Here is a 17,827-nt window from a genome sequence, read left to right as displayed (position 1 = left end):
CTTAAACTCAACTCGTAGTTCTCGAACAGAAACCCCAGCGTGGGCCCCCTCACCTTATTTATGGCGAGGGCAACTTATCACTAGGAGGAAAGGTCTAAGAGCCCCTGTTGAAATGCTGATAAATAATCATCGAGCTTTTCCTGCGCCGAAAGCTGTTTCATAAGCAAGGTCGAACGTCTCTAGTGGTCACCCCAGGCACCTTTCCTCCCACCCTCGTTTTCCAGAGGGACGAAGGATAGGGAAGCGACGTCCTAGCTCGCGTATTTAAACCGGGCAGAGGGTCAGCACAGGTCCGCGTTTCTCAACACTTTCCAAGAGCACCTCGCGTCCCGAATCGGCGCCTTCAACTCGGAGAAGTCGGGAGCCCACAGGAAACTTCCATTACTGCAGACGCTGCCACACACCCCGGGCAGCGGATGGGCTGCCGCGCTGGCTCCCCAGGAATGCGCTCCCTCCATGGCCGGCCGCCCCGCCGGCCCGCCCTCTCCCGGGGACCCCCCGGCACCTGCGGCCTCCGAGTAAGTGTCCGCGCGCACGTCCCCCGGCCCGCCTCCCCTCCGCGTGCCCGGAGCCGGGGGTCGCCGGGTGCCCCTCGCCGCCTCCCCGGGGAGCGGGGGGTCGCGGGCGCCTCCCCCGGGTGGACGGAGAGGCTCGCGTCGCTGCGCCGCGGCGGCAGCGGCGCCCGGAGGCCGCACTACCGGCGGCCGCGGCGGCGCTGCTCCCCCTGCTCGGTGCAGCTGCCGCCCGGCGCTTGCGCACTGGGCCCTGGGCGCGCGGCGGCACTAGGCTTTGTGTGTGTGTGTGTGTATGTGTGCGAGTGTGTGTGTGTGTGTGTGTGTGTGTGTGTGTGTCTGTGTGTGAGTGAGCGGGCGGGCGGGCGCGAGTGTGGCCGCCGCGGAGCGCGAGCAGGACCCGGCGGGCGCGCTCCCCCAGCCTCTCTCTCCCCGCCAGAACCATGTCGGGCAGGTCGGTTCGAGCCGAGACCAGGAGCCGGGCCAAAGATGATATCAAGAGGGTCATGGCGGCTATCGAGAAAGTGCGCAAATGGTAAGCGGAGGCGCCGGCTTGTTCTCTCGTTCGTTTGCAGGCTCGCGCCGCGGCCGCCCCGAACCCCGAGACCAGATACAAAAAGCCGGCGGGGCGCAGCGCCCCGGGCCGCCCGCGGGCCCGGGAGTTGGAGAGGGCGGGCGGCGCGCGAGCCGGGTCACCTGCGCGCGGCGGGGGCCGCGGCCGCTGCCCAGGTGCGCTCGCGCCTGTCGCCCACTTGGCGCGGCGGCGGCAGCCTGGAGGCGACGGGCGCCCCGGGCCGGGCGGTGGAGCGGCGGGCAGTCCCCGGCGCGGCGCTCGGCTCCCGGGAGGGGGGCTCGGGGCCGGCCCCAGAAGCCATTTCGTTTGTGCAAGTCACATGAAAGCGGCTTCCCGCGCGCCGGGGCCGCGATGCCGGCGGCAGAGGGGAGAGCGCGAGCTCCATTGTGCAGGCACCGAGCGGGCCGCAGCCGCCGTCTCCGTCTCCTACCCGCGCGCCCCGGGCGGCGCAGCGCCGGCCCCCGCGCCCTTGCCCGCGCCGGGCCTCCCTCTCTCCCTCCCTCCCTCCCTCCCCGGCCGGCTGGCTGGCTGGCTCGCTCGCTCCCCGCCTCCCAGGCCCGGCGCCCTCGAGTCTGCGGAGTTTGCAGAGCGCGAGCCGTTTAAATTTAGCGCTTTGGGCTGCCTGGAGCGAGGGCTCTTGGCGAGGAAGAAAGATGGGGGCGAGCGCGAGGAGGAAACGCCGGCGGCGGCCGCGGGGCCCGGGTCTCCGGGCGCCCCCTTCCCGCCCCGCTGTGCCCAGACCCGGGCGCGGGGGTCCGGGCGAGCGAATGTTGGGGGCCAGACCCCGGTCCTGGGCCGCGTCTGCCTGTCCGAACCCGGCAGCTCGCGTTTGTTTTGCGGAGAGAGCCGTTGTTTTTGTTCTCTGCGCGGGGGGCGAGGGGGACTCGGTGTCGGCTGTGCCGTTTCTCCAGCTCACGTTAGATTCCGTCCGGCGTGGCCTGGTTGTAATTAATACGACTGAACGTTTCCCCGGCCTCGTCCGGGTCTGTCTCGGAATCGGCCCGAGGGCCAGGCCCGAGGCGCGCGAGCCGATCGCCAGGTTGGGGCGGACTTGTTGAAAACTCCCAGCTCCCGGATTTCAACTTTATTATTTTTTTTCCCACGGCCTCACCAGGGTCAGGGAGGGAGAGGAGCCGCAGCGCCGTTCGAGTGTCAGCGCCCGCAGCCTCGTCCTGACTCTTTATTTAAAGCCTGCAAACCCCGCAGGCCCCGTGGCGGGCTCTGTTTATGTTTAGGGGTGTCATTCCTTGAGTAACGCCTCGCCTCGGTCCCTCAAAACCACTGGGGGCGAGCCTCCAGTCCAGCCGTGTCACAAGTTAGCTGTCCTTTCTGAGTCAAACCCAACAAAAAAGGCAAGAGGAAAATCAATAAAGTCCACGTGCTCCCGGGCCTCCTATGGAAAGGGCTGTCTGCAGATGGCCGGATGCCCGGCCGAGGGCTGGGTTTGGCTCTAGTGGGACAAAGAATTTTCAGAACCGTGAGAAGGGAAGGCCTTCCAAAGTTGAGATCCAAGTCTTCCCTGCTGTGGGAGCTCCCCTGGTGCGCAGGGCGCCCAGTGCCCGGACTGGAGCCATTTAAAAATGGCAGAAACAGCTGCAGGCCAAAATGCACACCGGAAAACAAGCCCACCACCCCCTCTCCTACGGGATTCCCAGAGGGAAGGCTGGAGTTGTCCCCTGCCTGAACGCCTGTGCAAAGAAAGAGCTGTTTGTCTGGGCCTGAGTCCCTTCTGTCACCAGCCTGGAGGTGAGAAAGGGGTGGGGGCCAGCTGCCTTTCCCTGCTGCTGCGGGAGGCTTGGTGGGGCCTTGCGCTCCAGGTTCCAGCCTGGCGGAGGCTCCTGCACCCTGACAGCTGCTCTGCTGGGAGGGCAGATGGAGCTGTGTGGGGTTTTCCACCCTGCCGGCCCCAGAGCAGCCGGCCTGGTGGCCCTCAGTGCTGCTCAGCACGCTGCCGGCCAGGCCTGTGGTTGGGGGGACGAGAGGAGAACGTGTCTCCCTCCCTTTTTTGTGTCTTGGGAAACTACGAGTCAAGTCCTCTAAAGACCTCAGGCTTTGGGATCTCATGGCTGGGCTTCCAGTGTGACCTTGGGCTAACCGCATAACTTCTCTAACCACGGCAAGAGGCTTCTGTGCTACCTTCTCCCCTTCTGGAATAACATCATGTCTCGAAAAGCACTTATCCTGCACACAGGAGCAGTCATTAAATGCGGTCCTTACTGTGAGGTAGAAACTTGCATTTTGCTGATTTTTTTTTCTTTCTTTCTTTTTCTTTTTCTCCTGCCCATTCTAAGTAAAAAAAGACTTCGCCTTGTTTCCTGGGTTTCCCCAGCCTTGAGAAGCCAAATCTCACCCTCACTGTGCCTTCAGAATGCGTCTTCCAGTCAGCCCTTGTGGTTTGGGGTTGTTTATTAACTGTGTGGCCACCAACCGTGCATTTCACCACTAGCTGGGACACTGGGTTGCCAGATTTAGCAAATAAAATTATGGGACACCCAGTTAAATTTGAATTTCAGATAAACAAAGAAATAATATTTTTAAATACTTCTTTTTTCTTTTTTAGTCCAAGTATGTGCCGTGCACTAATTGAGACATACTTATACTAAAAAAATTATTCGTCATTTATCTGAAATTCCAGTTGAACTCTGCATCCTGTTTTGTTTTGTTTTGTTTTGTTTTTTTAAATCCAGAATGGAGGTGCCTGGCATACCACTTAGCCTGTAAGCCTAGGGTGGTATTTCTTCTCAGTCCCAGGGACCCCTAAAAATTCCCCCTTCTGCCAGCCCTACCCTTCCCCTGCCCTGGAAAAAGCCAGCAGCCAGTCGTGGCCACCCTGTCGGTAGCTGCCGGCTGTTTCTCCTCTCCTTTCTGTGGCCCAGCAAGGCAGGTTGGTGGAGTGAGAGGCAGCCAGAACACGAAGGAAGAACAAAATGGTGGGCTCCTTTTGGGGAAGCTGGGGCAGGGTTAGGAGGCCCGGTGTGGGCAGAGAAAAGCAGGGCAGGGGGAGTCCCTGGGCGGGAGGCAAAGGCTTGAGCCTCAATGTAGGCTTAGGCCTGGGACCCCTGGATCCGTGGTCTGAAGGGTCCCTCGGTGGCTTGTGAAGACAGAGAGAGGCCTGTTCCCCGAGACTTCCCGCCCATCTCTGGGGGCGGGGGGAGGTTTGACTGTGCCTAGACCCTCACCTTGGTACTTCCAGGGGCACCCTTCTACCAGGCACAGGGCAGGTCAAGCGGACCTGGGCCTAGTTAGGATGAGGCCAGCCGTAGCCAGGCCTCCTACGGCATCAAGGACTAGCCCTGGGAAGCGGATCGGAAGTGAGGGGTTCGGAGCCCTCTTTGAGGGAATCAGGTCACCCTGGCTGGCTAGCCCTTCCTTGGACCTGACCTTGGGGGAACACTAGAAATTGCCCTCGGCCTAGAGAATCTGGGGAGAAGGGTGCTCATGGTTTACACAGGAGCCTGTGCTGGGGAGGAACGTCTGGGGCTCTGTTCCTACAGCTGGGACCTCATTTGCTCCTTTTGTCCAGGAGCCCAAGCCTGGTGGGGAAGAGGGAGGCACTTAAGCCTGGCTGGTTACCAGGGGCCAGCGAGGCAGGAGGGCTCAGGCCGTGCCAGGGCAGCTTCGTGGCAAGGTTGGGCTGCAGCCTGGTGGTTGTGGTGAATCCGAGCCCAGTGCCTACAGGTGGTGAGACCTGGGGGATCCGAGGGAGCCACAGGGCCCCATCTGGAGAGAGTCAGTGCTCCTCGGGGCATGTGGGCCCCTCGTGGCCAGAACGTGTTTTTGAGAGTGGCCAGGAATCTGAATTTTAATGTGGGGTCTGACTTCTTTTTTTTTTTAAGTCTGGCAATTGATTCAAATTTTTAAAAGTACCATGCAGGCCAAGCAAAACACGCCTGTTGGCCACTTGTTTGCCACTGCAGATGTAATTAAGTACAGCTTAATACCTTCCTTTGGGGTTGGGGGGCTGTGTGTTCTAGGGTGATGGGTTTGGAGGTGGTGTTGGGAACTCTCAGCTGCTCTCTGGAGTACCTGTGCCATTTCCCGAGGCGCTGCCGGGCCGCTGGCTTGGTGACACACCCGGCGCTCCCTGGTCGTGTGTCCGAAGTACCGGCTACTCATTCAGTGACTCGCCCCTGAGCTCTGGGGCCTGTGTCTCCCTGGGTGGCTGTTGGCCGGACACCAGGCTGAGGTCGGGTTCTCAAGGCTCTTCCCTCTGTCCCATGGCCCCTCAATGCCCACACCTAGAAATGCAACTGGAGAATGGTTTCTAATCCCTGGGGTGAGTTGGGAACTCGGGCCAAGGGAGGCACCAGAACCTAGCTGTGTTCAGCTCAGAACCTGCAGGGCCTGTAACCTCTCTGGGAAGCAACTGCCACTTGACACATTTCATCTTGGCTCAGGTGTGGCCTGCGAAGCCCAGATCTGGCACACTTTCTGTCCCGAGAGGTGTCCTGTGTATTGCAAATCAATTACTTTTTTTTTTTTTTTTTTTTAACACAATCAAGCCTTGGATTTGCTGACCTAGTGGGGCCCGGGCCAAGGAAGCCAGTTGAGGGGCTTGTGAGTAGTGAGTGCCTTTGGCCATTTGCTTGGGATTTGGGCGATTTGTGCTTCTTTGTCCAGCTTCTGTCACCGATGTGCTCTGTGGAGTCATTTCTTAGTTTTTCACGGGAGACAGAAGAGCAGGGGTCAGAGCCCGTGTCCGGTCCTGGTTCTGCCGTTGACGAGCTGTGTGACCATGAGCTGCTGGTATAACTTCTCTGGGCCTCCCATTTCCCCATCTATAAAGTGGGGTGACAGTAGTCTCCCCCTCATAGGCCTGCTGGCAATTGTCGGGAGAGAGAGAGCATGTAAGTAAAGTGCTTGGCACGGAAGCCCTCAGCGCACAATGGCCATTATGATTGTTACTTTGTCACCAAGGTTGTTTCTTGGAATGTCTCTGTCCCTTCCAGGCACCTGCTGATTATTCCGCATGGGGGTGGGGAAAGACTGGGGTTGTGGATCGTCCATCCTGCCTCTGAGAGGCTGGGGACAGGTGGTGGTGACTTAGGCGCCTGACTTTATTTAATTCTCTCAGGGCTAAACGGGGCAGGGATGGGGCAGGGGAGGCTGCTGCAAGAAGCAGTGTGGCCTGGAGATTGGAACACTGGCTCTGGGGAGAATGACTCCACCTCCCCCTGCCTCAGTTTCTTTATCTGTCAAACAGGAAAGGTGACAGTTACCGCCACAAGAGGTTATGGGAAGATAGAGTGTGTACAGTGCTTAGAACACAGAAGGCACTAGAAATGGTCATAGTAGAATAAGGAAAAGCCAGGCCCTAGCTTCGGACTTTGGGACCCGAGCAGGCACAGTCTGGGGAGTGGAAGTGTCCGTGATTTGGGTCAGCTGGTTTTGAGTGTGCTTGGGCACCCGGAACCCCCGGTGGTGAAGGGGTGCCAGGTGGCGGTAACGTGTCCCACCAGCTTGGGAGGGCTACTTGCCCATGGAGGAGAGGACCCAAGGCCAAGGTCTTGGTGGGGAGGCTGGACGAGGCGCCCACAGCCACACGTAATTCTCAGCTCTGGTGGACCCCGTGTCGCTAACATTGCTGAGGACTCCCGGCTGCTATGCCACCTGCAGCAGGTGTACGTCTGGCTGTCCCGTCAAATCGTGGACTCCAGAGCCCAGCTCCCTGGTTGAAACCCCAGCTTTCCTTCTGGGGGGGGCTCTCCCTTAGCCGTGGTGTCCTCAGGCACATGGCCTCTGGCTGTCACTCCTAGTGTGAGGGGCAGGAGGTGACAGGACCTGACTCGTAGGCTGCCAGAGGTCGAGGACCGAAGTTGGGAGGCTGTGGTGATATAGCTAGAGAAGGACGATGCTCGAAGCAGAGAGGTAGGGGGAGAGAGTGGTAATTAGCATCATCATTACCCTTAGTGGAAAGCAGTCACCCCCTTTCCTTCTTGTGGCTTGTGATCTGCTTCTCACCATCAACCTGCCTTTGGCCGTTGCGGGGCCCTGGGCACTGTGCCCCAGGAGTTTAGGATGCGGCTGGGGGTGGATCGGGGGCAGCTGTGCAGACGTTAGGAGCTGAGACCCTGGAACTGAAGCCTGTCTCCGAACCGAGGCATAGGGTCTCGGGGCAGGCAACCTCCCGGCCGCGGCTGCCCGCAGACGGGGCTGTGCTTCCCTGTCGCAGCCCCTCGGTTTCAGCATCTGGGGACTGCCCTTGGGGCCGAGGCCACTGGGCATCCAGGTTCCCCCCTACTCTCCATTCCCCGGGGCTGATCTAACTGGCGTTTGCCCGGAAGAGCCTGGGGTGGTTACTCATGCTGTCGGCTCCTGCTTCCCTTCCCACGACCTCGGAGGCATTGACAGGGGGCAGGGTGAGCCCCTGGGTGCCCTTAGGGAAGACCCTCCCACCCCCACGGAGGAAATGCCCTGTTGGTCTGAAGCCCTCTCTGCTGCCCAGAGGGGCTCGGGTGGCCCAGTTCGCCGGCTCTGTGGGGTGAAGGCTGGAGGAACCGGGGCTGATTCCCTCCATCCAGAGGAATCATCCCAGTGGCAGCCCCGCCCTCCCCTCCAGTCTTACCAGGCGCTCTCTTCCAGGCACGAGGAAGCTGTCGACACACTTTGTCTCACTCGCGGCAGCCTGGAGAGATTGACGACCCCATGTGGTCTAGCGGATGGGGAAACTGAGGCTCAGGCTGGTGAAGTGACTTGCCCAGGGGCCCCCGGCGAGCGAGCGGCAGAGCTGGGATTCAAGCCCTCGTCTGTGTGATGCGGAGATGTTCTCTCAGCCCTGCCCGGAGCTGTCACCGTGTCACAGCTGCTCCAAGGGAGTGCGGCCTGTGCCCCCCACCGGCGTGAGCAGGGGCCTGCCCCCGAAGCCCCCTGGTAATGGGTTCTTCCTCGTCCTCTGCAGGGAGAAGAAGTGGGTGACTGTGGGTGACACATCCCTGCGAATCTACAAGTGGGTCCCTGTGACGGAGCCAAAGGTTGACGATGTGAGTATGTGGGGCCGGTCCCCTGGGGTGGGGCTGTCCATCCACACTCCCTCCCATCACAGGGAGAGGGGGCTGTCCACGGCCACCCACCATGCGGGGACCCTGGGGCCAAGGCCACTTGGGCAGCAGAAGGACCCAGCTTAGGGCTGGAGAGGCTGCTGGACCTGTGTCTACCCCTCCCCCCATCATCCAGCCCCAGAGTTTGGCCCTCAGAGAGGTGGGAAATGTCCCCTGTAAGTCACCTCTTGGGGGCTGACAGCCCCATGGTTTGCCAGTGGGCACACTGCTTAGTGCAGAGGTATCCCCTCCCTGAGGCCCTGGGCACCATGGCTTTGCGGTGGGCGTGGCGGTACCTGCAGACGTTCTTGGCACCTGACCATCTGCCAGGCATTACTTTGTGGAGTTGAGCTCTTTTTTTTTACATTTATTTATGTTGTTATTATTATTTTTTTAAATTTATTTATTTTTATTTATTTATTTTTAGCTGTGTTGGGTCTTCGTTTTGTGCGAGGGCTTTCTCTAGTTGCGGCAAGCGGGGGCCACTCTTCATCTCGGTGCGCGGGCCTCTCACTATCGCGGCCCCTCCCGTTGCAGGGCACAGGCTCCAGACGCGCAGGCACAGTAGCTGTGGCTCACGGGCCCAGTTGCTCCGCGGCATGTGGGATCTTCCCAGACCAGGGCTCGAACCCGTGTCCCCTGCGTTAGCAGGCAGATTCTCAACCACTGCGCCACCAGGGAGGCCCTGGAGTTGAGCTCTTTATCCACTCTGGACAAGGGAGGACACGGGCTCAGAGAGGCGAAGCCGTTTCCCCAGAGTCACACAGCAAATGTCAGGTCTTCTGACTCCAAAGCACATACTCTCTCCACTCTTGGAGAGCCTTCTGGTGGTTGGAGCTGCAAGTTTGGTGCGGAGAAGCAGGGGCCATTGACGGGAGGGTTCCGGGAGGGGCGGTGACTGTGACCACTAGGGGGAGCCCTGGTGGCTGTGCTCGATCTCAGGGAGGCATTGATGACAGGCCTGCCCCGCATCACGGATAGTTTTTCAGCTTGGTGGCTCCCAGGCCAGTTACCCTCAAAGACCCCCAGGTCAGCTGCTCTCATTTCCAGTCAAAATCCAGAATGGTCCCACTGACAGGCCTTTGCATGGGCTGTTCCTCCTGCCTGAGTGCCTTCCCTACTATGCAAGGATGGCTCAGCTCACACTGACCACATGCCTCCAGTCGTGACAGTGGGCATGATTGGTAGGTTTCTAGGGGCCATAAGGCGGGGCAGAGACTTCCCTGGCGGTCCAGTGGTTAGGATTCCACACTACCACTGCAGAGGGCACGGGTTCGATCCCTGGTCGGGGAACTAAGATCCTGCATGCTGTGCGACGTGGCCAAAAAAAAAAAAAACAAAAAACCGCGGGATAAAGCCTCCCTCCACAGTCTCCAGTGACCTGCCCCACAAGTCTTGGGTCTCCTGGCAGGGCTGAGGCTCCATTCTTGACCCTTTGATCACATGCGGCCCCTGGGTGGGTCGGTGCTGGGCTGAGAACGTGGGGGCTTTTCATCCCTTCTGGTCCTTGCCTGGGCTGGTTCGTGGAGCCACCAGGGCTGCTTTCCCCAGAGGCACCGACATAGACTGTCCTGGCCTTTGGTGCCGGCCATTCCGGAGGGAGAGCAGAGTGCAGCCAGCCTCCTCGAAGGCAGCTCCTGGCTCTTGCCCACGTCTGCGCCTTGCACATCATTAGGTGTTGTATAAACGCCGGTTGCATTTGAGAAGACGTGGTCCCTGCTCTCAAGGAATTTATAATCTTGTTGGGGGAAGATAATTATAGAATAGCATGAAACAGACATCAGGGAAGTGCCAAATGGATTGTGATGAAGGAGAGAATGTAATATATGGGCTGTCAGGAAAGACAGGGCAGCCTGGGGCTGGGCGAAGACCTCAAGATTTGGATTTGGACAGACTACCCCCAATTAACCTGTGATGCCAGACAGGTGACCCCACCTTGCTGGGTTAGTTCCCTCTTTTGTGCGGTGGAACAGTAACATCCAGCTCCTGGGGTTTCTGCAACAGAGCAAAGGCAGTATATCATATGGGAAGAACTTAGCTCAGCACAGCTGTGCAGACAGTGCTCGGATGCTAATTCGCTGTCATCTCTGAGCCAAGATGTACAATACTCCTCCCCCCTTTCTCTAGGGTGGTGGGTCCCACGCCTGGCTGAGCATTAGATCCCCTGGGAGTCTCAACAAAATGCAGGTTCCTGGGCCTCACCCTGGATAGCTGAATCCGAATCTCTGATGGTTGTGGCCGGTAATCTGCAGTGGGAAGGGATAGCTTTTCATGTTCTTGTTTTTGGTTGGTTTTTTTTTGGCCGCGCGGCATGTGGGATCTTAGTTACCTGACCAGGGATCAAACCCACGCCCCCTGCATTGGAAGCGTGGAGACTTAACTACCTGACCGCCAACAGAACTCCCTCTTTTCTTGTTTTCAAACACCCAATAATGACGTAGTTACATCTTTTTTTTTTTTCTTCAGAACTCTTGAAAATTGTCTTCTCTTAAATAGGTAGAACATGTTACAAAATTCAACTGTTACTTTAAAACTCTTTTTTAAAACTAAAACGATTCACATGCCATAAAATTCACTCTTTTAAAGTGTGCCAGTCAGTGTTGGTATATTTACAGTTGTGCAACCATCACCGCTGTAATTCCAGAACATTTTCATTACCCTGAAAACAAAATGTATACCCTCCCCAAGATCCTGGAAACCACCAGTCTATTTTCTGTTTCTATAGGTTGGCATATTCTTCAAGTGTTACTTTTTTTTACAGTCTTATCTTTTTATACATCTGCTTCCCATCCCCGCTGAACACCTCCAACCCCATCCAGCTCTTTTCCTTGGAGACAACCAGTATTTGTTTATCCCTCCAGAGAGCTTGTGCACGCAAAAATACAAACACACGCTCATTTATGCTCTTCCTTTACCACCAGTGGAAGCATCCTGTTCACATGTTCTGCACCTTTCTTTTATACATCTTGGAGATACTGAAATATTTTAATATGTGGATATTTCTGCGGATCCTTCCATATTAGTACAGGAAGAGCTTGTACTTGGACTCTGTAATTGTTGCATCCCACTGCGTTGAGTGAATGTACTGTAATGTGTTTAACAAGGCTTTTACCAATGGACACAGGTTGTTTCCACACAATTCCAAAAATGGAAGCACGTACAAAAAACATCCCCTTGACCTTGCCCTCCTCCCCTGGGCTTTCCCTCCTCACCTGGTCCCCAGTGTCGGGCCGGAAGTCAGCTGACTGCCTTTGAGGAAGGCAGTCCCAGGGGCCTGAAGATAGTGGAAATGTGTGAGCTGTCTTTTCCATCCCTCACCTGGCAGCCCTGTACTGTACCTGCTTCGGGCAGGGTGACCATGGCCTTTTCCCCAGAGGAAATTCCCGCCAGCCAGGGTGTTTGCATGCCTGCGGGGCTGGCCGCAGAAGCAAGGCAGCCTTGCCCCCAGCCCCGGAAGCCTCCCCTCCACAGGGCTCCTTGATTCCAAAGCAGGTGAGGCTCCTCATGGGACGTGTTCACATGCGGGCCAGTGGAGCCCTCCAGAGCCCTGGGGGCTCCAGGATGAGTCAGCGGAATAAAATATTCACCCCGCTCCCCAGGGTCTCACTCGTGCGTGTGCACACACACACAGTTGGTGACTCGGTTTCTGCATCCTTTTTCTCCTCCAGAAAAACAAGAACAAGAAAAAGGGCAAAGATGAGAAGTGTGGCTCAGAGGTGACCACGCCGGAGAATAGCTCCTCCCCGGGAATGATGGACATGCACGGTGAGCTCCCCGCTGCCAGCGGCCAGCCGGGCCCCTCTCCTGCCCGCAGCACTTGGTTGTGTTTTTGTTTTACCAGCAGGTTTGTTCACATTCCAGTCGAGGGGTAGGAGGGCTGGGCAGGACTGGGAGGCTTCTGTGCCAAGGAGGAGGCTCAGCAGAGGAGAAGAAGCTGCTTTTCCCAGAGCAGCAAAGCCAAGAAGCATAAAATGAGCCAGAGACATTGAATAAGACCTCCTTCTCACCCAGTGACACAAATGTCACAGGACATGTTCTGTTAGTCCCATGTGCCCAGGAAGTTTTTGGGGGGAATCTTATCTTTTTCCCTCCTGGGCCTGACTTAGCATATCAATGACTCTTACTTCCTATTTCCTATTTCGCTTGGGCTACTGGGAAGCTCTAACTGGATTTCTGACTTCATGTGAATCAGTCTGCGACCCTGGGACCTGCCCTTCTACATCGACTGCCTAACTTCCTTTGCTGTCTTATTTCAAAAGTTGTAACCAGTGTCCCACTGATCAGATCCAGACTGGTGACATGCTTTAGCCAGTCTACAGTTGTTTTGATGCTGCTGGCGGGTTCTTTTTTTACCTTTTTATCTGAGGAAAGGCACAAATCGTAAGTGTGTGGCTCCATGAGATGTTCACAAACTGCACGCACCTTTGTCACCAGCCCGAATCAGGACAGAATGTTCCTGGCAATCCCCGTGGCGTCCCCTCCCGGTCATTCCCCTCCCCGCCATGGAAAACCACTACCTGACTTCTCACCTCAGAGACTTGAACCAGAAGTTTCTAAAAAATTGAGTTTCTGATATTTATAAATCAGAAAATCTGCAGTTCTCCCATCCTTTGAGAAATCAGATCCGCCAGCCCTTGGGCATGTTCGTCCTCGAGGCCGCAGCCCGCTGGAGCAGAAGCAGCTGTCCCTGCGGGGAGAGCATGGCCTCTGCAGGCCCACCAGGCTCACCTCCTGTTTTGTCCCCTGCCTGGCCCTGCCGGTCTAAGAGCTCCCAGCACTTGCCTTTCTCTGTCTTGATCACAGTTTCAGTGTCTTTGTACTTCTGACCCCCCAAGCCTTTTTGCACAACAAGGTGATGTTAGATAAATAAACAAGTAACTCAAGAGGGGATATTGGTTGGATCTAGTTCCTAACCCTCCAGGTCCGGGGCTGTCTTACTCTGGGGGAAGGGAGGCCAGCAAACTTCCACATTTGCCCAAACTGACTAGTCTGGAAAACAGTCACAAGCTCCAAGGGCAAGGAGTCTTGCCTGTTGCTGAATTGGCTTCAGAGGAGCGAGCACAGGGGGGGTGTTCGCTGACAGTTAACGTGTCAAGAAAGTGTCTCACGCACACACACACACACACACACACACACACACACACACACACACACACACACACACACACACACACACCAACAACTGGCCATATAATTGTAGTCGGGATGCATTTCATTTTCAGAAATAGGTATTTGAGTTGGGACGTACCCTGTCCCTCTGTCACTGGTCAGCAGCCCCACTCTCTGGGGACCGAGGAGGCCCCTGGCCTGGCTCAGTTTCAGTTAATTCATAGAATTACAGGTGAGAACCTTCTCGAGCAGAGGGCAGGATCCCACCTGGATTCTAATGTGACTCTCCTAGGATCTACCCGTCATGGCGCGATCCTGGGCTAGGTATTGAACACGTAGCCTTGGGGTGGTAATGCCTACTTCACAAGGTCGTTATGAATATTGAATAAGATAATCCCTTAAAGGCCTTGGCGTGTCAGTCGCTAACATTTAAGAAGCCGTCACAGTGTGCCAAGCATCTTGCTAAGCCCGTTTTGGGCACTGCCTCATTTAATCCTGGTGACGAGCCAGCTTTGTACAGGTGATGAAACTAAGGCTCAAGGAGGCGAAGTAACTCGTCCAGAGTTAGGAAGTTCATAAATGCCAGTGCTGGCATCTGCGGTCCTTTGGAGGAGGCAGAATTCAAGTTCATGGCCGCTAGCCCAGACCTAACACCCCAGAAAAATCTAGAACACTGAGCAACCCAGGTCCCCGTCTCAGGCACCATGCTCACCTTCCATTTTAGTACATGTGCAGCCAAGAAAGACCAAGTCCGACTGCAGGGAGTGAAAGCTCAGGGAAAGCTATGGGCCTGGTTAGAGTTATCTGGAAGGCTACAGGCGGGAGGACGGGCACAGGAGGACATGAAGGGACAGGGCGTCTGCATCCAGCTGTTTAGTCTCCAGGATCCACCTGAGGTCAGCCCAAGCATCAGGGTCACGCCGTTACCAGGTTACCAGGCAAGGCTCAGGGCAGCTGACTTGTTAAACATTAGCGCTTACTGTCCTTAATTAGCATGACCTAATGCTGGGACCCATAGGTTGAGCCTCTGCCTTCTGTGTTTCCAACACACACGGCCATGTATCTTGGCATAGGAAGGAGGCTGAGATTTTCTCGAAAGGTAAATCGAGGGAGTTTATATCTTTTTTTTTTTTTTTTAAGTCCCAGAATTCACGAGCTGATGCTTTTGTGTAATGAGCGCCCCAGAGTACACTTAAAATAAGATGCAATTTACCAAGTCAGGGCTGCAGGGCTGCCTGCCGCTTCCTCACCAGGTTGAGGTAGAGGAAAGACTCGGGGTTTGGGGCTGGGCAGACCAGCCCGAGCCATGGGCTCTGCTGCTGGGACTCAGTTTCCCCATCTGGGAGGTTGTTGAGATTAAACGAGGTGACTGTAAATGCCCTGGCCTGGTGCCCAGCATGTAGTGGGTGCCCTGGATGTGTCGATGTGCTTCTCGTTTTCTCTCCTCTCCTTCCTTCCCTGTCTCTGTTTCTTTCTTTCTCTCTCTCTCATTTTTACAAAAATGGCCTTGGTCCCAGGTGCGCAGCATGGCCCAGAAAAGCAGGGTAACACCACGTGGGTATCCATAGTTTAAAATGACTCTTTGCTCGCTTCTCGGCCTTTCGGCTAAGATCAAGTGTAGTATCTGTTCTTATCAGTTTAATATCTGATACGTCCTCTATCCAAGGACAATATATGGAACGGATTTTTGGAGCAGGCAGTTGGAATAGGAGCTTGCTATGTGTGGATGTGTGTCCCCTCCACACGTCGACCTGGTATTGCAGTACCCCCAGGAATGGTGCACCCCCTTGGGGAATAACTCAGTATCAAAAGGCAAACTGTGGGGCCTTCCCTGGCAGTGGTTAGGACTCGGCACTTTCACTGCTGAGGGCCCGGGTTTGATCCCTGGTCAGGGAACTAAGATCCCACAAGCCTTGTCGTGCGGCCAAAAATAATAATAATAATAATAATAAAATAAGATGACTCTTTGTGCCCAAGAAAGGGTGTCCAGGGCAAGGGGGGGATGTGGCCCAGGATCCCCAGCTTGGCTCCCCAGCTCAACCCCTAATGCCCTTGCCCAGCTAACTTTCTTCCCCTTTTCCTTTTTATTATGAAAAAAATGTCATAATAGAGAATAGTAGAGAGAATAGTATGATGAAACCCATATGCCTACCCACCTAGGTTTTCATAATGTTATGCCACGTTTGCCTCATCTATTTTTTTTAATGTGTTAAGTTTTTTAATTGAACTACAATTTACAAGTAAAAAAATGCACAGCTCTCGAGTGTAAAATTCAGGGAATTCTGACAATTGTATGCAACCCATGCTAGAAGATTTTAAAGTACATTTCCCCACATCATGATACTTAAGTCTGTACCTAAACACTTCAGCACGCATCACTGATAAATGACATTTCTGTCTACCCACTGTACCATTATCACTGCTAACAAAATTAATTCCTTACTTTTAAACTCCAGACTGTATTCAGATGCCCCATTTGTCCCCAAATGTCTCTCAGAGCTGGCACATTCACAACAGGGTGCAGATGAACTCCACACGTCATGCCTAGTTGTTAGGTCTCTTAAATTTCTTTAATCTGTAATACGACAATAATCTTCCCTGCTCCTCCTTTTATTTTTTTTTCTTTAGTTGCATTGACGTGTTGGAAAGCCTGGGTCGGTTGTCCTATAGAATATCCACTTTCTGTTGTGAACTTGTTGCTCTCCCTCTCTCTTTTATTTTGTATCGAGTGGAATTGGTCCAGAGCTGGATCAGATCCGATGAAACGGTTTGACAGTGCTGCCTTGTGGGACCACGCTTTGGCCTTTGCAGTGCTTCAGAGCCAGGCCCACAGGATGGCTGGTTTCTTCACCCAGAACGAGACCTCACGTGACCCCCAAAGATCTTGTTTTATTTATTTATTTTTGGCCGCACTGCGTGGCATGTAGGATCTTAGTTCCCCGACCAGGGATCAGACCCGAACCCGTGTTGCCTGCAGTGGGAGCTCGCATTCTTAACCACTGGACTGCCAGGGAAGTCCCCTTTTTTTTTTTTTGGCCCAAAGATTTTTAATGTGCTGGGCCACCGTCTGCGGTCGGCTGCCGCTAACACAGGAGTCCCCTCAGTGAGTTGGGGAGGGGGAGCTCAGATCAGCCTCCACCCCGCGCAGGACATGTGGGGCGGCCCTGGGTGGGCAGCTCAGGGACCTCAGGGGGAAGAGGGGTCTCCTCCCCCGGGAGAGCATCCTGTAGGGCTGCGGGCAGCAAGGCCAGGGGGACTGAGCCGCCCCCCCACCCCCATGCCTTGAGTCAGCACCCGCGGCATTTCACGCTGTGGTTCTGTTCCCCCCGTGCAGACGATAACAGCAACCAGAGCTCCATTGCAGACGCCTCCCCCATCAAGCAGGAGAACAGCAGCAACTCCAGCCCTGCTCCCGAGCCCAACTCGGCCGCGCCCGGTGATGGCACCGACGCCAAGGCGGACGAGGCCCAGGCCGATGGGAAGGAGCTCCCCGGGGCCGAAGGTATGTGCCCTCAGGGGCCGGGCTCGGAGGGGCCTCTCTCCAGCCAGCCTTCAGCCAGGCAGTTGGAAGGGTCTTTAAGGAGGTCCTGCCAAGTGCCAGCCCCCAGAAGGTGACGGTAGAAGAAAGGTAATGCCTGGAGCTCGTATTCTTGAGGAGCAATTAAAAAAATCATACAATGTAATATTTGGAAAATAAGTGCTTTGGAGAATTGTAAAGTAAGAAAGGGGAGTGGGGTAGGGTTGCATTTTAAATAGGATGGTCAGGGAAGGCCTCACTGAGAAGTTGACATGAGAGCAAATGAGGCTCAGGTTAGGGGAGGGAGCAAGCCAGGTGGGAGAAGAACATTGGGGGCAGTGCAAAGGCCCTGTGGCAGAAGCGTGCTCAGCATGGCTGGAGGAGAAGGCATGAGGGTCTCAACAAGCGAGATGAGGTCAGAGAGGAGGCAGGACCTCGAGTGTCAGGGCTCATAGGCCACTTCACAGACCCGGGTCTTTATTGCTGAGTGAGACAGGAGCCTTTGGGAGTTTGAATGCCGTGATATGAAGGATCACCTTTGCCGTGATTGAGATCAGATAATGGGGAGGCCAGGGCGGAGGCAGGGAGACCAGCGAGGGGGCTACTGTAGTTGTCCAGATGGGAGAGGATGGTGGCTGATGAGGTGGTAAGAAGGGGTCTGATTGTGGAGGACGTGTGTATACATGTATATGTGTATGTATAGGTTTGTTTATTTTGAGGTTTCTGGATTCTCTTTATGTATTTATTTTTTTAATCTTGAGTCTTTTATTTATTTATTTATTTTAATGTTTATTTATTTGACTGCACTGGGTCTTGGTTGCAGCGCACAAACACTTAGTTGTGGCATGTGGGATCTAGTTCCTCAACCAGGGATCGAACCCGGGCCCCCTACATTGGGAGCACAGAGTCTTAGCCACTGGACCACCAGGGAAGTCCCTCTGGATTCTCTTTAAATGAAAAATTTTCCAGTATACAGAAAAATTGAACGAATAGTATAATACTCTCCTGTATACCCACCAGCCAAACTCGTCAGTTGTTAACGTTTAATGTTTTGGGGTTTTTGGTTTTTGTTGGAGGG

The 17,827-nt window shown here is 55.2% G+C and overlaps 1 protein-coding gene and 1 pseudogene across 2 annotated transcripts in view; both read left to right on the top strand.

The window, feature by feature from the left end:
• Positions 1-405: 405 nt before the first annotated feature.
• BCL7A (BAF chromatin remodeling complex subunit BCL7A) overlaps positions 406-17,827 on the top strand; it is a 29,723-nt gene continuing 12,301 nt past the window's right edge. For both annotated transcript variants that reach the window (XM_068563567.1, XM_068563566.1), the window contains exons 1-5: positions 406-518; positions 952-1,047; positions 7,985-8,066; positions 11,792-11,888; positions 16,567-16,734. In XM_068563567.1, coding sequence (XP_068419668.1) covers positions 457-518; positions 952-1,047; positions 7,985-8,066; positions 11,792-11,888; positions 16,567-16,734 — 505 coding nt within the window. In that variant the 5' untranslated portion in view covers positions 406-456. The remainder of the gene's footprint in view (positions 519-951; positions 1,048-7,984; positions 8,067-11,791; positions 11,889-16,566; positions 16,735-17,827) is intronic.
• Positions 14,818-15,020, top strand: LOC137777088 (U2 spliceosomal RNA; annotated as a pseudogene).

The sequence above is a fragment of the Eschrichtius robustus genome, chromosome 14 (genome assembly GCF_028021215.1).
Source record: "Eschrichtius robustus isolate mEscRob2 chromosome 14, mEscRob2.pri, whole genome shotgun sequence".
Taxonomy (NCBI): domain Eukaryota; kingdom Metazoa; phylum Chordata; class Mammalia; order Artiodactyla; family Eschrichtiidae; genus Eschrichtius; species Eschrichtius robustus.
Note: the sequence above shows the minus strand (reverse complement) of the source record. Positions and strands in the feature narration are given on the sequence as shown.